General features: G+C 34.4%; 2 protein-coding genes and 1 pseudogene across 3 annotated transcripts in view; all 3 read right to left on the bottom strand.

The window, feature by feature from the left end:
- LOC126725170 (polyadenylate-binding protein 6-like) overlaps positions 1-13,809 on the bottom strand; it is a 16,385-nt gene extending 2,576 nt beyond the window's left edge. Inside the window, exons 1-2 of one of the 2 annotated variants that reach the window (XM_050429706.1) lie at positions 13,543-13,809; positions 67-943 (exon numbers count right to left, since the gene is read on the bottom strand). In XM_050429706.1, coding sequence (XP_050285663.1) covers positions 67-118 — 52 coding nt within the window. In that variant the 5' untranslated portion in view covers positions 119-943; positions 13,543-13,809. Of the gene's footprint in view, positions 1-66; positions 1,517-13,542 lie in introns of those variants that run through there. The other variant, XM_050429707.1, reaches the window with a different exon arrangement.
- Positions 5,344-27,344, bottom strand: LOC126727815 (protein NO VEIN-like; annotated as a pseudogene).
- Positions 9,970-12,720, bottom strand: LOC126727816 (uncharacterized). Its single transcript, XM_050433727.1, has 5 exons — positions 12,685-12,720; positions 12,210-12,312; positions 10,839-11,136; positions 10,476-10,684; positions 9,970-10,397 (listed from the first exon to the last, which is right to left on the bottom strand). Exons 1-5 carry the CDS (start codon positions 12,718-12,720, stop codon positions 9,970-9,972), a joined length of 1,074 nt encoding a protein of 357 aa, XP_050289684.1.

The raw sequence follows: 27,344 nt of genomic DNA, 5'->3' as shown, positions 1-27,344 counted from the left end.
GTAAGACTAAATTTGGAAATTTAATTAAAAGGCAGCAGCAGCAGTTTGGATGGATGGATGGATTACCTCTATCTTTATCTGCCATGCCTGCACCGTATCTACTATACGGATCTGCCATGTCTCTCTTTCTCTCTCTCTCTCTCTCTCTCTCAGCTTCGCCCTCTCTCTCTAGCTTGGCCTGAAACCCCTTCCATTTTCAATTTTAAACGATGTCATTTGATGGTTAATGGCCTAATGGCTTCTACCGGTTTGGTTCGCACTATGTTTTTTTTTTTGTGTTATGGTAGCTATTAAAAATTTTAAATTATATAAAATTTAATAAAAAGATAATTTTGATATGCCAATGTTACAAAGAAAAATTAAATATTCAAAATATTTATTTAAAAAAAAAGGAAGAAAAATTTAATACATCTGTCTCCAAAAAATAAAACTAAATATATAAAGTTTTACAATTTCTTTCTACTAACAAAATAAAAATGTAATAAAGAATTGATGAGAGATAAAGTGAGAATTGAAAATCTTGAAATTAGAATAATAAAGTTAAAAGAGAGTCTAAAATAATGAAAAATAACCGAATCGCTTTTTTTTCTTTATAAGTAATAAGTTTATTGATATCAAAAAGGGGAGCACCCTAGTACATAGGGAGTCTACAAGGGTCAAACAATCAAGAACAAAAATTACAAGAATCTAAGAAATCAAGAAAATATGAATAGTGGAGTAGTGGAGTACCGTCATTACTGCTACGGAATTTGACGACACCACAAGTAGAAGATTCAAAGAGTAACAGAGACAACTTGTAGTTGGATACTTGGGTTATACTTCGTAACCCTATTACTGATTGCCACCCTCTAGTCTAGATGGAAATCAATTTTCTTAGAAAAATTTCAGTATAACCAATCAATGTGGCAAATTATGCAGAGGAAAATCATTAAGGAATTATTACCTTTGTTTGTTTAAAATAGAATCAACTAAAGACGTCTTTCTAGGATCAACATGAGCCACAATCTCTATATTCCTCACTATGAAATTCTACCAGAATTCAAATATCACTTAGTTTAAATAGAAGTAATAAAACTAACCCCAAAAAGTATCATTGTGAAAAATTCTTTTTTAACAAATAAATTCAAGCAATCAAAATCAAGCAAATCCATCTTAAAATTACAATTTCAGACACAATTACACAAACCCACTATGAAGACATACGCTTTTATCAAACCATTTGATTAATAAAATTGCATAAAAAAAAAACCAATAAAGGAAAACTGAGAAAAACCGAGAGAGAACGGTCTGATACCCATAGTCATGCCCTTGCAAGCTTTCTACGAAATAACTTGGGTCTGTGTTTGAGAGAGGGGTAAAGGGTAGAGGTTCTACGCTTAATGGTGGACTGAAAGGGAAAAACAAAAGAAGACAATTTCACCGGCAGCGGTTCCTCTGTGTGACGGCGGCAGGCTAGTGGAGACAATCCCATATCTTATCTCTACTAACAGAGTTTCTTCTCGCAGAGGAAAAATGGGCAAAGGCAAAATTGAAGTGAAATTGAGAATATATAAAGAGAGTAAGAGATAGTTAAAGAACTTAGGGCCCGTTTGGTCATAGTTTTCAAAAATTGTTGTTTACAAAGATGTGAAAACTATGGTTTAAAAAGTGTTGTTGAAAAACGTGTTTTTAGTGTGAATAAAACAAAAAAAATGTGTTTGATATCATGGTTTAAACAACATTTTTCAATGTTCAAAAAATATAAAATATGTGTTTGATATGTGTGTTTTGAATGATAAAAAAAACTGACAAAAGTACAAAATAAATATATTTTAAATCAGGAGAAAGAACATGGTGGGCCCATAAATCAGGAGAGAGAACATGGCTGACCAAAGTATTTTAAAAAAAACTGACCAAAGTACGAAAAAGCTGACCTGAGCACTAGTGTTTGTTGTTTAATAAAATTACGGAATTGCCACTGAGCAGTAGTATTTGTTGTTTAAAAACTGTCTGGAGGTGATTTCAAAAATGGGTTTTTTAACATTGGTTTTTTGAACAATATTTTCCAAACAACAAGGAACAGGACTGGTACACCAAACACATTTTTTTGGTTTTTAGACACTAGTGTTCAGTGTTTAAACATGGTGACCAAACGGCGCCTAACCCACTGAAATGGTGTGTGTGTGTGTGTGTGTTTTTTTTTTTTTTTTTTTTTTTTTTTTTTTTTTTTTTTTTTTTTTTTTTTTCTGTAGGGAGTAAATTTTGGTCAATGTGTGTGAGGGTGAAGCTAAAAATATAAAATATTTGATTTGGGTTATTTGTTGGTTGGTTTAAAAAAAAAAAAAAAAAGCTTATTTGTTAATTTGTCACGAATTTAAAGAAGTGTTTTTCTTTTTTAAATTTCTGTAACTACTATTTAAGAGTAAAACATTTCACGTAAACTACTAATTGAAAAGGCACAATGTTTTGGTGTTTAAAATGTAAACGTGGCATTAATTTGTGTAGCCATGTGGCATAATGAGGCGCAGTCAACAAAAAATCAAACGTTTCGACTATTAGTTATTATATATAATATATAAATATATAGATAAGGATTGAGATCCGTGCAATCTCTCTCTTGATCTAGATCTAAAAAGGGATCGTAGGCGTAAGTGTTTGTGGGTTTGGTTTCAAATGGTGAGTTGCTCTTTTTTCTTTTTCTTTTTTTCTTTTTTTTTTCTTTTTTGTTTTTTTCCCTAATGGGTCTGAGTTTGGTATGCTAGCAATGGTGACCGACGAGGTTGAGGGAGACGCATAGAGCAAGTGTGGATGTTGAAAGAGTGGAGCATTAGGGGAGAGAGAAAAAGAAACCCAGTTGGAGTGGGAGAGAAAGAGAGAGGAGAGAGAGAAGCTGAAATGAAAAAGAGAAAGTGGGAGAAATTGAAAGTGGATTGCCAGGTTGGATCATCAATTGGATTTGGATAAACACGCAAAACCTTCTAATTGAAAAATGAATCCTACTCTCTTTGATAAAATGAAAAAAAAAAAAAAAAATCCTATCTATTTTTTCAAATTGTGATGAAAGAAAAATTATAATACTAAATCAAAAAAAAAAAAAAAAAAGAGCCTCATTGCACACACGAAGCGCGTGTAATAAGGCTAGTTATTATTATTATTGTGGGTGAAAACTTGCAACTCTAGTTTACATAACACCTATAATACTAAGATATTGGACAATTATAGTTGATTTTGAATTAAATTGAAAATCAGTGTATCAAAAATGATAAATTTTTGTGTATTTTGTCGAATTGGTCTTTATAGGTCAATATTGATTCTCTCATTTTCTCATACATAGAGCGTGGTTATTGGAATTCAAAAATAAGAAGGATATGCATTCAAGACCAATTAATAGATGAAAAATAAAATTATTATAATTAATATTTAATAAAATGTAAAAACTTTTTTTTTTGAGGAACAATAAAATGTAAAAACTTGTTTCTCTATAATTCAAATGAATAATTTATCAAATGAAATTCAACATTCTATTAAATTCCGCATATAATTTATAATTTATTTTGTACTCAATTTCATAGTAACTTCTTTTTCATTGTTAAAAAAAATTCAGAAAATTCATCTTCTTTTTTTGTTATGAATTGAAATTTTGACAATACTTATCACAGAAAATACTCATTCTGTAATTGCACTAGAAACTAAAATGATAAACACAAGTATAAACATGTTAGTGTGTAGTTGTGATAGATAATTACACCATTCTATGGTGCACCCTAAAAATACAATAACCCTGCTCAGTGGATGGTGTTGCTTCACAAACCCAATATTTGTTTTAGTAGAGAGACCATAGTTGGGTGAGGTTGTTGCTCGAAGGGTTGAAGTATATGTTCATATGTTCATAAAGTTATGTCTACTCCCAAATAGGTGTGAGTTTGCCTATAAATACCAAGACCCTCATTTGCATTCAGACACAATTTACCCAATCTATTCTCTTTGCAGACACAAGGTTGTGGTCTGTGATCATCACTCTAATAGTATTGTCATCCACATTAGGGACCAAGACAACCGCTATATAAACTTATTGGTGAATTATCGATCTTCTCATCCTTATCAATCATTTAGAACAATTTAGAAAAAAATGACGACAAAAAAAAAAAAAAATCATAATGCATGATTCGACCTAATAGCATCCCATCAATTTTTTTGGGGAAAAAAAAAACTAATGTGAAATATATTGATTAAAAAAAAAGATACATACATATTTGTCACACATGTTTATCTAGAGCAAGAAACTATCTTATAGTGGAAAATGGAAATAACAGAATAATTAAATGCTTATATTTATGTATGTTAAAACAATTTTGTTGCATAAAGAACAAATTAAAAAAAAAAAAAAAATCATCATATAGCCTTATATATATAACTTCAAAATATTATGCGATTTAAAAAAAAAAAAAATATCTATGACCTCATTTAGTATAAGATCAATTTAAATTTTTGGAGATTGAAAATAATATTGGATAACATATGACACTCAAATAGACCATACTCAAATTTTCGATTGATTAGAACTCAAACAAATATCTCCAATTTGTTTAATCAGCAATTCTGCTATCAATTGATTGATTCAGATTATGCTAGGCTCTAGAACGTCATTTTTTGCTTAGGAGAGTTTTCCTTCTAGCAGATGGGAACATTAATTAAAGCAAAGCTCATTATCTAATCTAAATGTTGAGGATAAGCTTATGTAGACTATAGACATCAACAAAGTCAGATGAGCTTTTTGCACGAAGTGCAATATCATCTTGGTTGTGTGCAATAGCTTCATAAGGTAGAGTGGCGACGGGGAGTCTTATGGAAGGAAAATTAAATAATGTTTCGGGCATATATACCCACCTCTTTCACAACACGAAAAATCCATGTACTGGTGGATCCAATGTGTTGTAAGGGGCTGAATATATACACTCGAAACATAATATACCTTCTTGTATGGAAGAGCATTTAGTTGTTGAAAAACCCTCAAAAGATCAAGATTTTCCTTGTGGCAAGCTTTGAATAATAGCCTTTCTACGATCCATAATCTGGTTAGATGTGGCGTCCCTAGTTGATCCAATTTGTGTGCAATGTGACTAATCTTATTAAAAATTAATTAATTATTCATGCCCTATGGTCGTGTAATGTAACAAATGAAGTTTCAATGGTTTGGTATGTAAAGATCCACAGTAAAATTACAATGTTTGGCTGAATCCACAAGAATTAGGAATTTGTTCAAGCTAATAAAAGGCAACAGAAAAAGCTTTGAACTGCTTTTTCTCTTTAATTACTGGAATTATTAGCTCAAATTTTAAAGGTCAAAAGTAAACTGTACGAGGCTAGTACAAAATTTCATGGGCAACTGCTTAAGCCATCACCCGCTAATAAAATATTACAAATAAATAAAATTACAATATGGTAGCAATCTATGATTTACATACAACAATTTATGAAGATGACATATTGACATTAGATCCCTGCGGTGCAAATCAAACCTTTGGCATTTTGGTCACTCTTTTAGAAGAAATACCACTACAGAGATTCTTCAAATCCTATACCAAGTCAGCCCCATTATAGTTCTCTTGCAGGTAAAATCCACAACAAATGCTTGCTTTCCTATGCAGGAGCTGGACTCTTACTGAGGGAAAGAGTGACCGTACACAAGCCTCTGTCATTTCAGTGTATTTCCATAAAGGCAGTTATGGATTGGCTAAAGACTTCAGAGTCAATATAACCCAAAAGCGCAGATGAAAATGAGCGTGTTCATGTTAGGAGACAACGGAAAATTCCTTCTGCTGCCTGGGCATCATGACAACCAACTGCAACTTGCCTAGAGAACATAACTTTACTGGATTCTTGAATACTGACACCCTTGCAACAATATTTTTACCTAAACAAAACATGTGCAATGCTGTATGATTCACCCTTTTCAACTGCAAATTGCCCCTCTCTTGTTGATATATTGAACCAGTCTTGGTTCGAGATTTAGTTGCTTTAACTTCAATGTACTCCCTACTACTCTCCTCCCCTACCATAATGTCGTAAGGTAACCCAGTTTCAAAATCTTCATTAACCCACTTCACTGCTGTCCCACCAAATTTCCCAATAATGTATTTGAAAGCAACATTCTCACCTATTCTCCCCGTTTGCATGGCTTGTACTGCTAAAATTAGATGCACCCAACTCAGGGCCATCAGACACTCGATCTAAATCAACAGGATCAAATTCAACATGCATGGTGGAAACAGTACGATTGGGAGCATGGCCAGACTGATCAGAATAAGTTGAATTGCAAGCATTGGCAGACTGATTTTCCAAATTGGCTGACAAAACTAAAGCTTTTGAAGCTGCTGCAAAATCATCTGCAATGGTCCAATCATCTTCAATTGAGATAGGAACATTATCAGTTTCCATGACTGTGCCTTCAGAATCATCCTTCCGTGGGCTGCCGCTAGGCTGTGCAGCTGTTGCCTGAGTCTTAAAACCATTTAAACGAGCATAACTAAAACCAGGTGCAGTTTTCCAATCCGCAGGCGGCCAATTTGAGTCATTTCCAGCCTTCTTTTTGGACTTTGTCGAATCAAAACTTGTTTGGAGTGATCGTTCTTTGTCCGTGAAGGTATGGATGGGAGGGACCAAACAGATTCTTCATTAGAATGCTTAGGCATCTTTTGGCTATTCAAGATGAAAAACTCTGTTTGCTCCTCAGTAGAACCTGATTCAGCCATGGTTGTGATCATGTGAAGGAAATTTGCCTAGTGTAAATCAGGAGTTCCATCGAATAACAAACGAGACAGCTCCATAAATAGGGCATGAGAATCGGATTCTTGGGTTGTGTACAAAACGTTGTCCTGTTAAAGGCATACGATAAGGATATGAATGTTGGAAATGCCCTCAAATTCTAATAAAGCATACATTGCAAAGTATAAAAGGAGGTTTAATAGTACTCATTTTAGTAACCATCAACTAAAAAGAGAGTACTGAGTTAGTGTTGAAGGCTGACATATTTTAGGGATTTGGAGGCATCAGTCCAGAAAAGGCTTCAACGTGAAAGATGCCTATGGTTCAACATAATTATATTGTGGTTTTGTTTGGAAGCTAAAAGACAATAAAACTTCAGAGAAATGCTGAAATTGTTTCCATAGCTTCAAATTATCAGACCAGCACACAAGGCCAAAGGAAGGTTTTAGGGAGGAAATCCACTTATCATATTCAGTTGGAAGTATACAGTTAAATTTCATAAGATGCTCTTTCAAGTAAATGATATCTTCAGGACTCAGGAGTCCAGGATAGGGGGGCCCAAGTCATTTTGATAAGGGGGCCCAAGTCTTTTTTTTTTTGTTGAAAATTTTAGCTACTAAATTTCTTTTTATTGGGCCCGGGGGGGCTCGAACCCCCTTAGGCCCCCACCTAAGTTCATCCCTGAGACAAATGCTAGTAGTTATACCGTTGATCTTAACACACATTATCTTAACATAACAGCCAGTGTTTCAAGGCCTTCCTTTATTACATGGCCTCCACCATCACCTAGTCTGCACCACTGCCTCACTATTTTTAAATCCAGACATCTGACTCACTACCACCCAAAAATAAAATCCAAGAAACAACAAAAGTGCAGCTGCAAAAGAACTGTCCAAATCAAAAAAACCAAACCCATAGAACATAAACAACAAGAGGAAGTGAAGACTTCAGTTTGCGCATCACCCACAAAGCCCTTTTTCTCATCAATAAAGCTACAGACCTACAGTGGCTTTCTTTTTAATTACTTTTTTCCCTTTCCTTTAGTTACACAATAAAGTTAAGGATGACAACCCACTTCTCCAAAAACTTCAATCTCCCACACAGACTAGGCTTCCTTATTACTAGAAAGACCAGAACTTCTACATTACATTTTCCCTAAAAGAAAGTAATTACATAAGGTGTTTCTAAACCAAATAGGAGAACCTTATGTATAAATAAGACTCAAAGTATACATAAGACTCGTGACTTCTTTAATAACACATGATCTTCAAATGTGCTCTTAGTTTCTCTAGGAAAAGGTTATTTAGGATTTATAATTCTAGTCTTTATAGGAAAAATATTGGCAATAGCCTACATAAATGGCTTTCATCATAAAAATATTCATAGGAAGATAATTCCAATAGCTTAGTAAACTTAAGGGTGTAATTGTCTTTTTGTTCTTAAGTTTGATTTTTTAGGAAATCTGAACCTAGGTTCATTGTTTCTACACCACCAACCATTAAATTCTTCCCAAATTTAGAGAGATATAATATTTTATTACCTAAATAGCTAAACCCTTACCAAACACCATTCAAGAAAGACTTATCAACAATTCTAACCTACTGCAGACCTTTTAGAGATGCTACCTCAAATTTTTAGAGCCTAATAGAATTTATGTAATCTTCTCCTTTTGCATCTTGTCATTGTTTAGGATGTTACTGTTTCCGTGTATTGTTCATATGCATTGTTCTAGGTTATTATTCAACTTGTGGCAGATTTGATGTCAGTTTCTTTATATATATATTGGCAAGCATAAATTGAATCTTTTCCCTTAATAAAAGCATGGATAACATTTGTTTGATTTTTCTTAAACAACAAAGGAAGCTATGGATAAGCTAAACAAGACAGAATTGAAGGGAAAGCCAATGATTATCACATGGTGTGAAAAGCAATGTCCTAGTAGTAATGCAAAATTGTGGGTGTCAATTAATGGCCCCCCTATCAATAATGATAACTTCAAGGCTTTATTTTCCAGTTTTGGTGCTGTTGATTCTTTCAAAGCGGTATTGCAACATCTTGATACATCCTATTGGATTGTGCAGTTCGACTCAGAGACATCTGCTACAAATGCCATTAAATTTTTGAACGGTGCTGAAAAGTATGGCATGAAATTGTAAGTAATTTATTTTCTTCATAATTGCATTATTTTGTATTTTTTTTTTCAAACCTTGTAACTGATGTGCTAGGTTTTATTCAGCCTTCGTGTCAAAATATAATGATTGCAAGAAACTTTGTGTGGAATATCATCCAAAAGATCTAGATGAGAACAACATTCTATTAGCGTTCTCTTTGTATGGGGAATGCACTGTCAATATCGAGAATAAATCAAGTGGTATTGCTTTTGTTAGCTATCATACATCAGAAGGGGCTGAAGAAGCTATGAGGAACTTAAATGGCACAGATTTAGGTAAACATTCAATTTGGTCATGTCTCTTACTTCTCTTTTTCTTTTTCAATTATTATATAACTAATATTCCTTAATCAAGTTCACATCGTTTGTACGTAAGAGGTATTGTGACGCAAGCTGTGACTGAAGATAACAATCCTGAAGAAGCCCCAATTTTTGTGATTGAAGATAATAGGAGGCAATTAGTTACAACTGTCAATATGGCAGGTTTTTGTACTGTATCAAATTTCCTTCAATTCCTGAACAAACTAGGGGATGATCATAGACATGTTGGTCTACTGGAGAGAATTAGGTCCGACAGTCTGCGGCTTGGTTATGAAGTTTTGTATAAACATGTTGACAATGAGAACGAGGTAGTCATAAAACCGTTTGAAGGTGTTGAATCTCTTGATTCTGTTGAACCATGTTTCAACGAAGATCCGTACGAGCACTCTGAGCTATGGTTCCTCGGTATGGTCAACCAAATAGAGTTCTACGAGAAGAAGGCAGTGCCACTTGTGGACTTAAATGCATGATTTAAGCTTTTGAAGTTAATAATGATTTCATTTGGATGGTTTGGACGAAGATAATTTTTTTTTTTTTTTTTTTTTTTTTTGGTAGGGAGGGACGGAGTTTTGTGTTTCTTACGATGCAACTCCGTCCCTCCACAAAGATTTTTTTTTTTTTTTTTTTAAATAAAGATTGTCTTCGTCCAAACCATCCAAATGAAATCATTATTAACTTCAAAAGTTGTTAACCAAAAAAAAAAAAAAAAACTTCAAAAGCTTAAATCATGCATTTCAATCCACAAGTGGCACCGCCTTCTTCTCATAGAACTCTATTTGGTTGACCATACTGAAGAACCCCAGCTCAAAGTGCTCGTACGGATCTTTGTTGAAACATGATTCAATATAATCAAAAGATTCAACACCTTCAAACGGTTTGATGACTACCTCGTTCTCACTGTCAACATGTTTATACATAACTTCATAACCAGGCCACGGACTGTCGGGCCTAATTCTCTCCAATAGACCAATATGTCTATGATCATCCCCTAGTTTGTTTAGGAATTGAAGGAAATTTGATACAATACGAAAACACGCCATATTGACAGTTGTAACTAATTGCCTCCGATTATCTTCAATCACAAAAATTGGGGCTTCTTCAAGATTGTTATCTTCAGTCATGGCTTGCGTCACAATACCTCTTACATACAAACAATGTGAACCTGATTAAGGAATATTAGTTATATAATAATTAAAAAAGAAAAAGAGAAGTAAGAGACATGACCAAATTGAATGTTTACCTAAATCTGTGCCATTTAAGTTCCTCATAGCTTCTTCAGCCCCTTTTGATGTATGATAGCTAACAAAAGCAGTACCACTCGATTTATTCTTGATATTGACAGTGCATTCCCCATACAAAGAGAACGCTAATAGAATGTTGTTCTCATCTAGATCTTTTGGATGATATTCCACACAGAGTTTCTTGCAATCATTATATTTTGACACAAGGCTTAATAAAACTCAACACATCAATTACAAGGTTTGAAAAAAACCAAAAAAAAAAAAAAGAAAAAAAAAAAAAGAAAGAAAGAAAGAAAGAAACAATACAAAATAATGCAATTATTATCAAATAAGAACCACAAGGAAGAAAATAAATTACTTACAATTTCATGCCATACTTTTCAGCACTGTTGAAAATTTTAATGGCATTTGTAGCAAATGTCTCTGAGTCGAACTGCACAATCCAATAGGATGTATCAAGATGTTGCAATACCACTTTGAAAGAATCAACAACACCAAAACCGGACAATAAAGCCTTGAAGTTATCATTATTGATAGGGGGGCCATTAATTGACACCCACAATTTTGCATTACTACTAGGACATTGCTTTTCACACCACGTGATAATCATTGGCTTTCCCTTCAATTCTGTCTCGTTTAGCTTATCCATAGCTTCCTTTGCTGTTTAAGAAAAACCAAACAAATGTTATCTATGCTTTTATTAAGGGAAAAGATTCAATTTATGCTTGCCAATATATATATATATATATATAAAGAAACTGACATCAAATCTGCCACAAGTTGAATAATAACCAAGAACAATGCACATGAACAATACACGCGAACAGTAACATCCTAAACAATGACAAGATGCAAAAGGAGAAGATTACATAAATTCTATTAGACTCTAAAAATTTGAGGTAGCATCTCTAAAAGGTCTGCAGTAGGTTAGAATTGTTGATAAGTCTTTCTTAAATGGTGTTTGGTAAGGGTTTAGCTATTTAGGTAATAAAAAATTATATCTCTCTAAATTTGGGAAGAATTTAATGGTTGGTGGTGTAGAAACAATGAACTTAGGTTCAGATTCCCTAAAAAATCAAACTTAAGAACAAAAAGACAATTACGCCCTTAAGTTTACTAAGCTATTGGAATTATCTTCCTATGAATATTTTTATGATGAAAGCCATTACGTAGGCTATTGCCAATGTTTTTCCCATAAAGACTAGAATTATAAATCCTAAATAACCTTTTCCTAGAGAAACTAAGAGCACATTTGAAGATCATGTGTTATTAAAGAAGTCACGAGTCTTGTGTATACTTTGAGTCTTATTTATACATAAGGTTCTCCTATTTGGTTTAGAAACACCTTATGTAATTACTTTCTTTTAGGGAAAATGTAATTTAGAAGTTCTAGTCTTTCTAGTAATAAGGAAGCCTAGTCTGTGTGGGAGATTAAAGTTTTTGGAGAAGTTGGTTGTCATCCTTAACTTTATTGTGTAACTAAAGGAAAGGGAAAAAGTAATTAAAAAGAAAGCCACTGTAGGTCTGTAGCTTTATTGACGAGAAAAAGGGCTTTGTGGGTGATGCACAAACTGAAGTCTTCACTTCCATTTGTTGTTTATGTTCTGTGGGTTTTGTTTTTTTGATTTGGACAGTTCTTTTGCAGCTGCACTTTTGTTGGTTCTTGGATTTTATTTTTGGGTGGTAGTGAGTCGGATGTCTGGATTTGAAAATAGTGAGGCAGTGGTATAGACCTGGTGCTGGTGGAGGCCATGTAATAAAGGAAGGCCTTGAAACACTAGCTGTTATGTTAAGATAATGTGTGTTAAGATCAATGGTATAACTACTAGCATTTGTCTGAATTAAATTAAATTCATATTAAGAACAACAGTCCAATTTGTCTATAAATAACAACAACAACAACGAAGCTTTAGTCCCAAATTTTGGGAAAGTTGGTTACAGATTGTGAAGAGAGTAATTAGGGTTGGCCACATCGCATCTCATGTATTAGAGTTATTTGATAGGACAATCATGTCCTCGCTCTACAGTCTTATATATAATTTTGTAGTGTAAATGTGAACAAATAATCATAACATAATCATATGATAAAGATAAAAAAGATATTAAATGTCTTTTCATCGAAGTCTAAGACTAAGAATAAGAGTAAGACTAAATTTGGAAATTTAATTAAAAGGCAGCAGCAGCAGTTTGGATGGATGGATGGATTACCTCTATCTCTATCTCTATCTGCCATGCCTGCACCATATCTACCATACGGATCCACCATGTCTCTCTCTCTCTCTAGCTTGGCCTGAAACCCCTTCCGTTTTCACTTTTAAACAATGTCATTTGATGGTTAATGGCCTAATGGCTTCTACCGGTTTGGTTTGCACTATGTTTTTTTTTTTTTTTTTTTTTTTGTGTTATGAGAGCTATTAAAAATTTTAAATTATATAAAATTTAATAAAAAGATAATTTTGATATGTCAATGTTACAAAGAAAAATTAAATATTCAAAATATTTATTTAAAAAAAAAGGAAGAAAAATTTAATTCATCTGTCACCAAAAAATAAAACTAAATATATAAAGTTTTACAATTTCTTTCTACTAACAAAATAAAAATGTAAGAAAGAATTGATGAGAGATAAAGTGAGAATTGAAAATCTTGAAATTAGAATAATAAAGTTAAAAGAGAGTCTAAAATAATGAAAAATAACCGAATCACTTTTTTTTTTATAAGTAATAAGTTTATTGATATCAAAAAGGGGAGCACCCTAGTACACAGGGAGTCTACAAGGGGTCAAACAATCAAGAACAAAAATTACAAGAATCTAAGAAATCAAGAAAATATGAATAGTGGAGTAGTGGAGTACCGTCATTACTGCTACGGAATTTGACGACACCACAAGTAGAAGATTCGAAGAGTAACAGAGACAACTTGTAGTTGGATACTTGGGTTATACTTCGTAACCTTATGATTGATTGCCACCCTCTAGTCTAGATGGAAATCAATTGTCTTAGAAAAATTTCAGTATAACCAATCAATGTGGCAAATTATGCAAAGGAAAATCATTAAGGAATTATTACCTTTGTTTGTTTAAAATAGAATCAACCAAAGACGTCTTTCTAGGATCAACATGAGCCACAATCTCTATATTCCTCACTATGAAATTCTACCAGAATTCAAATATCACTTAGTTTAAATAGAAGTAATAAAACTAACCCCAAAAAGTATCATTGTGGAAAATTCTTTTTTAACAAATAAATTCAAGCAATCAAAATCAAGCAAATCCATCTTAAAATTACAATTTCAGACACAATTACACAAACCCACTATGAAGACATTCGCTTTTATCAAACCATTTGATTAACAAAATTGCATACAAAAATTTAAAAAAAAAAAAAAACACCAATAAAGGAAAACCTGAGAAAAACCGAGAGAGAACGGTTTGATACCCATAGTCATGCCCTTTCAAGCTTTTTGCGAAATAACATGGGTTTGTGTTTGAGAGAGGGGTAGAGGGTAGAGGGTAGAGGTTCTATGCTTAACGGTGGACTGAAAGGGAAAAACAAAAGAAGACAATTTCACCGGCAGTGGTTCCACTGTGTGACGGCGTCAAGCTAGTGGAGACAATCCCATATCCTATCTCTACTCACAGAGTTTCTTCTCGTAGAGGAAAAATGGGCAAAGGCAAAATTGAAGTGAAATTTAGAATATATAAAGAGAGTAAGAGACAGTTAAAGAACTTAGGCCCGTTTGGTCATAGTTTTCAAAAATTGTTGTTTAAAAAAATATGAAAATTGTGGTTTAAAAAGTGTTGTTGAAAAACATGTTTTTAGTGTGAATAAAACAAAAAAAATGTGTTTGATATCATGGTTTAAACAACATTTTTCAATGTTCAAAAAATATAAAATATGTGTTTGGTATGTGTGTTTTGAATGATAAAAAAAGCTGACGAAAGTACAAAATAAATATATTTTAAATCAGGAGAGAGAACATGGCTGACCAAAATATTTTAAAAAAAACTGACCAAAGTACGAAAAAGCTGACCTGAGCACTAGTGTTTGTTGTTTAATATAATTACGGAATTGCCACTGAGCAGTAGTATTTGTTGTTTAAAAACTGTCCGGAGGTGATTTCAAAAATGGGTTTTTTAACATTAGTTTTTTGAACAATATTTTCCAAACAACAAGGAACAGGACTGATACACCAAACACATTTTTTTGGTTTTTAGACACTAGTGTTCAGTGTTTAAACATGGTGACCAAACGGCGTCTAACCCACTGAAATGGTGTGTGTGTGTGTTTGTTTGTTTGTTTTTTTTTTTTTTTTTTTTTTTTTTAGGGAGTAAATTTTGGTCAATGTGTGTGAGGGTGAAGCTAAAAATATAAAATATTTGATTTGGGTTATTTCTTGGTTGGTTTTTTTTTTTTATTTTAAAAAAAGCTTATTTGTTAATTTGTCACGAATTTAAAGAAGTGTTTTTCTTTTTAAAATTTTTGTAACTACTATTTAAGAGTAAAACGTTTCACGTAAACTACTAATCGAAAAGGCACAATGTTTTGGTGTTTTAAAATGTAAACATGGCATTAATTTGTGTAGCCACGTGGCATAATAAGGCGTAATCAACAAAAAGTCAAACGTTTCGACTATTAGTTATTATATATAATATATAAATATATAGATAAGGATTGAGATCCGTGCAATCTCTCTCTTAATCTAGATCTAAAAAGGGATCTTAGGCGTGAGTGTTTGTGGGTTTGGTTTCAGATGGTGTGTTGCTCATTTTATTTTTTTTTTCTTTTTCTAATGGGTCTGAGTTTGGTATGCTAGCAATGGTGACCAACAAGGTTGAGGGAGACGCATAGAGCAAGTGTGGATGTTGAAAGAGTGGAGCGTTAGGGGAGAGAGAAAAAGAAACCCAGTTGGAGTGGGAGAGAAAGAGAGAGGAGAGAGAGAAGCTGAAATGAAAAAGAGAAAGTGGGAGAAATTGAAAGTGGATTGCCAGGTTGGATCATCAATTGGATTTGGATAAACACGCAAAACCTTCTAATTGAAAAATGAATCCTACTCTCTTTGATAAAATGAAAAAAAAAAAAAATCCTATCTATTTTTTCAAATTGTGATGAAAGAAAAATTATAATACTAAATCAAAAAAAAAAAAAAAAAGAGCCTCATTGCACGCGCGAAGCGCGTGTAATGAGGCTAGTTATTATTATTATTGTGGGTGAAAACTTGCAACTCTAGTTTACATAACACCTATAATACTAAGATATTGGACAATTATAGTTGATTTTGAATTAAATTGAAAATCAGTGTATCAAAAATGATAAATTTTTGTGTATTTTGTCGAATTGGTCTTTATAGGTCAATATTGATTCTCTCATTTTCTCATACATAGAGCGTGATTATTGGAATTCAAAAATAAGAAGGATATGCATTCAAGACCAATTAATAGATGAAAAATAAAATTATTATAATTAATATTTAATAAAATGTAAAAACTTTTTTTTTTAGGAACAATAAAATGTAAAAACTTGTTTCTCTATAATTCAAATGAATAATTTATCAAATGAAATTCAACATTCTATTAAATTCCGCATATAATTTATAATTTATTTTGTACTCAATTTCATAGTAACTTCTTTTTCATTGTTAAAAAAAATTCAGAAAATTCATCTTCTTTTTTTGTTATGAATTGAAATTTTGACAATACTTATCACAGAAAATACTCATTCTGTAATTGCACTAGAAACTAAAATGATAAACACAAGTATAAACATGTTAGTGTGTAGTTGTGATAGATAATTACACCATTCTATGGTGCACCCTAAAAATACAATAACCCCGCTCAGTGGATGGTGTTGCTTCACAAACCCAATATTTGTTTTAGTAGAGAGACCATAGTTGGGTGAGGTTGTTGCTCGAAGGATTGAAGTATATGTTCATATGTTCATAAAGTTATGTCTACTCCCAAATAGGTGTGAGTTTGCCTATAAATACCAAGACCCTCATTTGCATTCAGACACAATTTACCCAATCTATTCTCTTTGCAGACACAAGGTTGTGGTCTGTGATCATCACTCTAAATTCTCTAATAGTATTGTCATCCACATTAGGGACAAAAACAACCGCTATATAAACTTATTGGTGAATTATTGATCTTCTTATCCTTATCAATCATTTAGAACAATTTAGAAAAAAATGACGACAAAAAAAAAAAAAAAATCATAATGCATGATTCGACCTAATAGCATCCCATCAATTTTTTTGGGGAAAAAAAAAACTAATGTGAAATATATTGATTAAAAAAAAAGATACATACATATTTGTCACACATGTTTATCTAGAGCAAGAAACTATCTTATAGTGGAAAATGGAGAGCAAGAAACTATCTTATAGTGGAAAATGGAAATAACAGAATAATTAAATGCTTATATTTATGTCTGTTAAAACAATTTTGTTGCACAAAGAACAAATTAAAAAAAAAAAAAAATGAAATCATCATATAGCCTTATATATATAACTTCAAAATATTATACGATTTTAAAAAAAAAAATATCTATGACCTCATTTAGTATAAGATCAATTTAAATTTTTGGAGATTGAAAATAATATTGGATAACATATGACACTCAAATAGACCATAATCAAATTTTCGATTGATTAGAACTCAAACAAATATCTCCAATTTGTTTAATCAGCAATTCTGCTATCAATTGATTGATTCAGATGCTAGGCTCTAGAACGTCATTTTTTGCTTAGGAGAGTTTTCCTTCTAGCAGATGGGAACATTAATTAAAGCAAAGCTCATTATCTAATCTAAATGTTGAGGATAAGCTTATGTAGACTATAGACAGCAACAAAGTCGGATGAGCTTTTTGCACGAAGTGCAATATCATCTTGGTTGTGTGCAATAGCTTCATAAGGTAGAGTGGCGACGGGGAGTCTTATGGAAGGAAAAATTAAATAATGTTTCGGGCATATATACTCACCTCTTTCACAACACGAAAAATCCATGTACTGGTGGATCCAATGTGTTGTAAGGGGCTGAATATATACACTCGAAACATAATATACCTTCTTGTATGGAAGAGCATTTAGTTGTTGAAAAACCCTCAAAAGATCAAGATTTTCCTTGTGGCAAGCTTTGAATAATAGCCTTCCTACGATCCATAATCTGGTTAGATGTGGCGTCCCTAGTTGATCCAATTTGTGTGCAATGTGACTAATCTTATTAAAAATTAATTAATTATTCATGCCCTATGGTCGTGTAATGTAACAAATGAAGTTTCAATGGTTTGGTATGTAAAGATCCACAGTAAAATTACAATGTTTGGCTGAGTCCACAAGAATTAGGAATTTGTTCAAGCTAAAAGGCAACAGAAAAAGCTTTGAACTATTTATTCTCTTTAATTACTGGAACTATTAGCTCAAATTTTGAAGGTCAAAAGTAAACTGCACGAGGCTAGTACAAAATTTCATGGGCAACTGCTTAAGCCATCACCCGCTAATAAAATATTACAAACAAATAAAATTACAATATGGTAGCAATCTATGATTTACATACAACAATTTATGAAGATGACATATTGACATTAGATCCCTGCGGTGCAAATCAAACCTTTGGCATTTTGGTCACTCTATTAGAAGAAATACCACTACAGAGATTCTTCAAATCCCATACCAAGTCAGACCCATTATAGTTCTCTTGCAGGTAAAATCCACAACAAATGCTTGCTTTCCTTTGCAGGAGCTGGACTCTTTCTGAGGGAAAGAGACAAAGAGTGACCGTACACAATCCTCTGTCATTTCAGGGTATTTCCATAAAGGCTGTTATGGATTGGCTAAAGACTTCAGAGTCAATATAACCCAAAAGCGCAGATGAAAATGAGCGTGTTCATGTTAGGAGACAACGGAAAATTCCTTCTGCTGCCTGGGCATCATGACAACCAACTGCAACTTGCCTAGAGAACATAACTTTACTGGATTCACCCTTGCAACATTATTTTTACCTAACAAAACATGTGCAATGCTGTATGATTCACCCTTTTCAAATGCAAATTGCCACTCTCTTGTTGATATAATGAACCCGTCTTTGGTTCGAGATTTAGTTGCTTTAACTTCAATGTACTCCCTATTACTCTCCTCCCCTACTATAATGTCGTAAGGTAACCCAGTTTCAAAATCTTCATTAACCCACTTCACTGCTGTCCCACCAAATTTCCCAATAATGTATTTGAAAGCAACACTCTCACCTATTCTCCCCGTTTGCATGGCTTGTGCTGCATTGGGGGTACCAAATCTAAGATGATCTCTACTGCTAAAATTAGATGCACCCAACTCAGGGCCATCAGACACTCGATCTAAATCAACAGGATCAAATTCAACATGCATGGTGGAAACAGTACGATTGGGAGCATGGCCAGACTGATCAGAATAAGTTGAATTGCAAGCATTGGCAGACTGATTTTCCAAATTGGCTGACAAAACCAAAGCTTTTGAAGCTGCTGCAAAATCATCTGCAATGGTTCAATCATCTTCAATTGAGATAGGAACATTATCAGTTTCCATGACTGTACCTTCAGAATCATCCTTCCGTGGGCTGCCGCTAGGCTGTGCAGCTGTTGCCTGAGTCTTAAAACCATTTAAACGAGCATAACTAAAACCAGGTGCAGTTTTCCAATCCACAGGCGGCCAATTTGAGTTATTTCCAGCCTTCTTTTTGGACTTTGTCGAATCAAAACTTGTTTGGAGTGAGTCATCGTTCTTTGTCCGTGAAGGTATGGATGGGAGGGACCAAACAGATTCTTCATTAGAATGCTTAGGCATCTTTTGGCTATTCAAGATGAAAAACTCTGTTTGCTCCTCAGTAGAACCTGATTCAGCCATGGTTGTGATCATGTGAAGGAAATTTGCCAAGTGTAAATCAGGAGTTCCATCAAATAACAAACGAGACAGCTCCATAAATAGGGCATGAGAATCGGATTCTTGGGTTGTGTACAAAACGCTGTCCTGTAAAAGGCATACGATAAGGATATAAATGTTGGAAATGCCCTCAAATTCTAATAAAGCATACATTGCAAAGTATAAAAGGAGGTTTAATAGTACTCATTTTAGTAACCATCAACTAAAAAGAGAGTACTGAGTTAGTGTTGAAGGCTGACATATTTTAGGGATTTGGAGGCATCAGTCCAAAAAAGGCTTCAACGTGAAAGATGTCTATGGTTCAACATAATTATATTGTGGTTTTATTTGGAAGCTAAAACACAATAAAACTTCAGAGAAATGCTGAAATTGTTTCCATAGCTTCAAATTATCAGACCAGCACACAAGGCCAAAGGAAGGGTGTAGGGAGGAAATCCAGTTGGAAGTACAGCACAGTTAAATTTCATAGGATGCTCTTTCAAGTAAATGATATCTTCAGGACTCAGGAGTCCAGATTTCAAACCATCACTCCACTTGAGAAACACTTGGAAAACCTGAGACATGAAAGAAACTCTAAAGTTTCACCGCAACAAACATTAATTGCAACTGTGATTTTGTTTCAGATTTGGTTACTTACTGCATTAGCTGCTTGTGAAGGCAAAGTAACAGTCGAAAGCTGGAGCAAAATTTGTAGGTAGCTACAGAGAGGAGGGGTCTCATGTACTCCGCAGCCGTCAATGAAAAAGTCACGAAGGCCTGGATATATATTGCTCAGTGTCTTTTTTAAGGGGCAATGAGTCACTTCTGTCAAACTGCACTGAGGATTTATCTCCTTAATTTGGTCTAGACAACCAGTTGGATCATGCCAACATATTTCTTCAGGAGACAAAAACATACCAGGTACCACATCCTCACGACTAGAGCCAGACGCATAGGGAACAAATACACAAGATCCAGAATGTAATTCCTCAGTGATTTTGTGCCTTGAAGTAGCCATTTCTTTCCAGATGAATGTGTACAAGTTTGACATTTGTGATATGCTGGCATGCGAAGAAAGTTGGACCCATTTAGTTGGTTGAAAGACTCAGAAGTATTTTTTATAAGTGAAAGACTCAAAAGTATAGACTAAACAAATAATAAATGGAAAATAGATATAACCCAAGCATGCTAAGAGGTCAAAAAAGTGCACGTAAGCGTCTATTAAAAGCAAGTGTTCCATAAGTAAATAAGATATCATTGTAATTTGTAACAGGAAGAGGAAAAAGGAAAGTCATCCAAAAAAGAATAAGAAGAGGAACAGATGAAGGTATGAGCAAATGCATGTAAAAACCTCTGGTTCTGGAAAGCAAATATAGATGAAAAGCATCTCAATGCAAATCTGTCAAATTATACAGCAATAAGTCAATAACAACAACCAAAACTTAGTCCCAAAATTTTGGGTTTGGGGTCAGATTAATCCATATCTGAGTCAGATATAGATCCTCAACAAACCAATCAGGGTCGGTCACATGTATTTTTTCTTATCATTCTACCCTATCCAAAGTCATACTCTCCATCACCTCCTTAATTGACATATCCTTTTTTAATACTTCTATTAATGTTATTTTAGGTCTTTTCAACCATTTTTTCTCATTCCCTTAATTTGAATCCACTCATCTATTAAATTATCAACAAATAAATTTCCAAGAAATCATCTGAATTATATAAACCGCGGAATAGCCATGCAAGGAATTTCAATCCAGCATTGACTCGAGCTGACTTACACATACATGTTCATGGCAAGTGGATAACATGAAATCTAGAGAAAAAAGCATTAGATTAGTTCCTATAGCCAGCAAGAAAGAACATTTACTAAATTAAATAATCTCACTTTCAGATGACATTTTTAAAGATCTAAAATGGCAAATAAGAAGCAGCTATACCTGGCCTTAAAAGGCCTCTGAGAACTTCTCCACACTTAGAATTTCCAAAATGTCATCCATTGTAACTTTAACCTTAAACCCAATATCACTTACTAGCTCCCGTTTCGTACCTGTTCCCAAAAAAATAATAATAATAGCTCAGTAAGGATCTATAAAAGTCCATGTGATGTGAGCTAAATCCTCCCACCATACAGGGAGATGCAGCAGGTTCTTAAAGAAAAACCCCCCACCCCTCCCCCTAAAAAAAAGAAAAGAGGAAAACAAATTGGTCACGCTCTACCTATACACCCAAAAAAGATACAGTAGTAAATAAGGATTGGTGCAGAAAAGAGAAAGTGGGTGGCCCCTGTTTTTCTCATCAAGGGCACAACACTGTATGAAGCTCAAACTGCAGAGCAGGTGAAGAAAACGTAGGACACGTGTTAGCTAGGCCGTTTCTTGTAGGAGTGCTAATGCACATTATTTATAAGTAGGTAATCATTTAAGTTGGATTTGGCTTTGCCAACCATTCAAAGAATTATATGGAGGAGCATACATAATTTATTTCAAGTTACAGTATTTAAAACAGTGTGCTAATGTTGCAACGTAATATCAAACATACAAAAGAACAGGAGCAACCCTGATGAACTCACTTTCTTCTTGCATACAAGTACGAACTTTGTGATGAAAGCTTATTTCATATAACATTATTTTCTAACCAAAACTTGATCTCCAACAATCTTTTATCTTTTTTCTCCTTTTCTGTAACAAAATTTCTAATCTGTTCCATATTTTTCATAAAACTGAGAATTAACCCCCAAAAAAAAAAAAAAATTTGTATTGGTTGATGTAGCAAATTGAGCTTCACGCCCTTTCTCACTCGATGTACAATGCTTTGGCAAAGCAAGCGTAAAGAAACAAATGTGTGTGTGTGTGTTAGAGAGAGAGAGAGAGAAAGATGCTCCTAAAGCAAGAGCTGTCTGCTCAATACGGCTCTCAATCTCATTGTGCAGAATGACCTTTCTGATAATTGTAGCAACTTCAATATGTTTGCATCACATTCTAGTTCTTAACATCATAGTGGAAGTACTCATGATAGTTAAACCAATTCAAAGGCTGTCTCCATAATAAACGATACTCATCCAAACCAAAAGGCTAACAAATATATTGCACCTTTCACAATATTTCATGCATAAAAAGAAGAGACTTTGTAAAGAATATAAATGACAACTAGATATGCTTCCATCACAAAGGAATCAGAATTGATAAAATATTACATCAAAGTAAAAAAAAGATGAGAAGTGCAAAAGATTACATCTGGGATAGTGAAGCTCATCATCCATGCCAGATACTGCCCACTGGACATCACTAATGCTGCTCATAAAAGAAGACTTGAAGGGTTTGCTATCTCCGCCAGAGTTAATATTGCAGTAACCCATCACTTTGTCACTAAAACAACTATCCCATAGTGTATAAAAAATCTCTAACAGATATATACAACTTTGCTGCATGCAATTTTTGGACAATACAGATATTAAGTGGACCAATTCATGAGATTCCCAGTCTTTGGCAATTGATTCAGGGGAAATCAGATCTCTTTCCCACATGAGATTCTTAAAAATGATATGAGATATATCAGAAACAGTCTTATCAACTTGATTAATTTGCACAAAATCCACAACACCTAATTCCTGGAAAAATTCCCTCCATTTTTCCAGTCCACATGAGAGTGATTCAGTAACTGGATGCCTCAAATAAGTGCTGTCAACTTCATGCCATTACATATCTACAACATTAATCAACATATTCACATTGACTGGATTTCCATATTCTTTACTAAAATGAATTGGCACCTCAACAAGTCGTTGCAAGCCCTGATTTGTTAAAATAAAGCTTTATTTCGTAATTGGGAGATTATGTACTCCCTTTCAACATGACAATCAGGGCAGCTAGACTGTAGGTGGATCATTACAAAGCAAACATACTCTGTCATCAAATTCTTGTCCCTATTTGTAATTCCATCATCAGATACAGCTGGCAAGATGTGCACCTTCTCAATTTCATGAGCAGACAACCACTGGACACCAATTCTATGAAGCAAGTTGGTAAGGTTGCCTACTAAACTCACATCCAAGCATGAGGTATCAACAGTTGATGCAGAAAGGAGGGCAGGATTCACAGTTCGAAGTTTAGCAAATAAATTTGGGAAGGCTTCAAGTCCATGCCTGCCATCAAACCCCGCACTTAAAGCATCATATTGTAACCAGATTGTACCTTCATTCACTGAGCTGTATGTACCATCTGAAAGAGGAATAAACGGTAATTTTTTAAGGTTCTCTACGAGATCAATTTCTGCATCAGAATTAAACAAAGTTTGTCTAGATGAATGGAATGACATTGTATAAAGTGCATTTAGCCAAGAAGACAACCAATACAGGCCCATGGAGTTGATGCCATTCTCCACATGAATCAGAGAGCGTATAAATTGTAGTAGAATTTTAGGACCATATTCCTCAATACCCAGTGCCCTTGCTAATGAATCAGAAATTTGTATATTTCTATCCAAGAATCCAAGGCCAAGGTGCTCACTAAGCATACTATCAGGAAGAAGGATGCGAGCCTGTTCATTCCAACCTCTTAGAACCTTGCAAGGAGGAGCCCATCTGTTGTTTCCTCCTTCCAGAAGTAAGCAGTTTGTCATACGTAATTTTGAAATAATCAACCGGGGAAGACTTGAAAAGAAACCATGAACTTCCCCAACAAGCGGAACAAAGCTCATGAAAGCAGATACAGCCTTTCCAGGATTCTCTCTATAACATGGAAGAGCGCAAAAGGATCTCTCAGCATCAACAAACAAACCAGGAAACTCAGACAATAACCACTGATTCCAGGGACTATCTCCATCCACTTCCTCTCTAGATGATGGAAGAACAAAATCACCTTGAAGAATAAATTTCAGACCATAAGTCCTTAAAGGAAGAAATGCAAAAACAGGCCACTGGTCTAGAAGTGGAGTGTAATCCCCGTCAATTGATTCCTGCAATGTTACCTAGTGTCTCAAAAGCTTAAGTTGTTAAGAAATGATGAATTTAATTATTTAACCATATTTCTAACACTCCCCTTCACGTGTGAGCCTAAACTTCTAGTTAATAAGTGAGGCCTAACATATGAGATTTTTAACATTTTAAATAGGAGGTAGAGTGAAGACAAGGATTGAACTCAAATCTCTTACTTTGATACCATGTTAAATTACCAATTCTCTCAAAAGCTTGAGCTTTTGGGACAACTAGTAATTTATCTATCACATTACTCGCATGTGAAGTTGTACTACACTACTACTCTCAATGAGAGAAACAAAGAAGATGATCTTACCAGCTCAAGAAGAAAATGTGAATCCTGAGAATATAATTCTTATGAGAGACAATGAAGTGCTCTCCCTAGGCGAGCATGGTGCTTCTTCAACATGCTAATTTCAGCATTTGAAAGACTTGGATCAAGGCTAAATTTGTCCCGCCTAATAGATTCAATGACTAGGGCTGCATTCTTATCTTCATTAAGTTCAGATAAACGTTGCAAGCAACCACTGCTAATTCTATCATAAAAAACTAATGCCCCATTGATTGATTGACAAACTCCAGTATGTTCTTCAATCTGCCATCTGCCACAAGAGGTACATCCAATTTTACTTTGGAAGTGGAAGACTTACTTGAGAAATCTTGCATATTCTTAAGGCCAATGCTTTTCTCAGGCCCAACAGCTTCCAAGCATGAAGCTCCAAATGGGAAAAAATTAGTAGCATCAGCAGAACAAAATGCATGGTAATCATCAATCCACTCCACTATACCAAGAGACAATCCAACTTCATGAAGCATGACGCGCTCTTCCCTTTGGTTGCACTCACACAAAATGGCTGAATTAGCATCTTTGATGACAGGTCGCATTCCAGAAAGCAAAACATCAGCAGCAAAACCACAAAACTCTGTGGGTAAATAGCCAAGACAATCAAGGAAAAATCTTGATACAACAGGCACTGCTTTATTCATATTGCATAAACTTTTGTGTAACTCACTACTAAAACTACCAGCATGAGTATCAGCCTCATCAACTATTTTCTGCATATATGAAGTGTTTCCTTGCACGGGAGAGTTCTGATTGTCATTTACTTCTCCACTCTCAAGAGAATTCTTCAAAATGACTTCAAATGCACGACGTGCATGAAATTTTAAAAGGGACAAGGGAACATATTTTTCTCTCCCAACTAATGAGAACAAAGATAACAGCTGCACAGCTGTTTGAAAAGGAGATCCTTGAAGTGCAGCTTCCAAGAATGAGTCCACAGTAGCCGAATGATCAATGCGCATTACCTTGCCATCTTTTGTCACTAAACACAATAATTCTTTCGCCTTGACTTCATTCAACAACCATGGCACAAGAGGACCAAGTGAGGGAGAAAATACCAGGTCCTAATGTGCCCATGTGTTTAGATCAGACATTAGTGGTGCCCTAAGTAAGGCCTCAACTGCATCCTTGGATGTAAGAGATTCCAAGGCTCCTTTCTGGCTGATGTCGATTCTCACCTTTGTGGTTTCCAATAATTCACTTCCATTATGGGCTGTTGAGTCTCCAACGTGACGCATTTCAAATAATGTATAGGACTCCTTTAGAAATTTCATTATTCTTATAATTCCCCAAAATATCTAGGAAGTTCGACATAGAACCATTTTCCGAAATTTTGAAACTGATCAATGGGAATTGCCTCCTAAGCAATGAAAAAATCATTTGCTTGGTTGCTATTTCTTTCTCCCCTACGCAGCCATTCGGAGCTTATGATACTAAAACAAACAACTAATGCTGAAGCATGCAAACCTCCAAAGGGGACTTTTCACATATGTCACCTGTTAAGAACTTGTGTATTTCATCAGATCGGAGGGAGGCATGTTTTTCTAGGATCATTAAAAACTCCCCAAAACCAAGTGACTTAAATGTCTTGACCCAAAATTGCTCCTCTAGCCAAAACTCACAATTATAGAGCTCCCTTAAGATGTTAATTCTCTTTTCTAGAACTGATTTATCACGACTATGGATTCCATTGTCAAGCTTAAAATACATTGCAGCTTTCCTGATAATGTCTTCAACAGATACACCTATGAGATCAAATTGGTAATTACACATCACAATTAAAGTAAAGAAATTTATAGGGAAATTACGAATGATGGGATAATAAGTCGGGAAACTCAAAAAAGTGTCACAACATATTGACACCTTCCCCAATTCACTTTTTTCTTATATAAGTTTTGACTCCAACATGGGAGGAAAGTGTGATTCAAACTAGTGATCACCATTTCATAAGGTGAGGTCCTTAAATGATTGTCACTTACTGTGATTAATATTCTTGTACTTAACCTGCCCCTTGAGTTTCTACCTCAAAAGAGTCACTTGAAGGTTCAATAGTCACTTATGCAATTATGCTTTTTCGTGCTACCCCTTCCGGTTCCCTAATTCACTTATCAAGTAAATCACACCAAAGTATGACCAGCTAAACAAATGAAAATAGACCTTTTCCATTAACAAATATCAAAGTCCACTTATCCAAAAACAAATATCAAAGTCCCACATAATCTCCCTAGAATTTCAAGGCATTCACATTACAATCGTGGCATTATGATAAGAGTCTAGTGAGCAAAATTTTACAAAAATTCAGCAAGATTTAGAATTCAAGATGATGTCAAAATGCATAACCAAGTCAAGGTTGAGAAAGGAGGGATGTTTAATTTTCAACCAATTTACACTCCAGTTGTAAATTAAAAAAATTATGAAATCCCCCCCCCCCCCCCCCCCCAACCCAAAAAGAAAAAGGAGACAAGAAAAAAGACAAATAACACAAGATAAGAGAAGTAAAGGAATAGGCAAACCATAATCGAACTATTATCAGCAAAGCCTATTTTAAGAAGTAAACACTACTCACTATGTGTAAGCTCAACACTATGCTCAGCGATGACTGGTGCATCCTTAACACTTGGTTCAACATCTACGATCTCATAGTCAGATTGATTTTGCAT

Source organism: Quercus robur, chromosome 5 (genome assembly GCF_932294415.1).
Source record: "Quercus robur chromosome 5, dhQueRobu3.1, whole genome shotgun sequence".
NCBI lineage: Eukaryota > Viridiplantae > Streptophyta > Magnoliopsida > Fagales > Fagaceae > Quercus > Quercus robur.
The sequence above is the reverse complement of the archived record's forward strand: the minus strand, read 5'-3'. Positions and strand labels throughout refer to the sequence as shown.

Excerpts from the sequence above, each read along its gene's own strand:
- LOC126727816 (XM_050433727.1), bottom strand. The coding sequence starts at position 12,720 with ATGGTGCAGGCATGGCAGATAGAGATAGAGATAGAG. Across the intron at positions 12,313-12,684 it reads AGATAGAGATAGAGATAGAG|ACAAATGCTAGTAGTTATAC; the intron begins GTAATCCATCCA and ends AATTTAATTCAG. Across the intron at positions 11,137-12,209 it reads ATGGCCTCCACCAGCACCAG|CAAAGGAAGCTATGGATAAG; the intron begins GTCTATACCACT and ends TTTCTTAAACAG.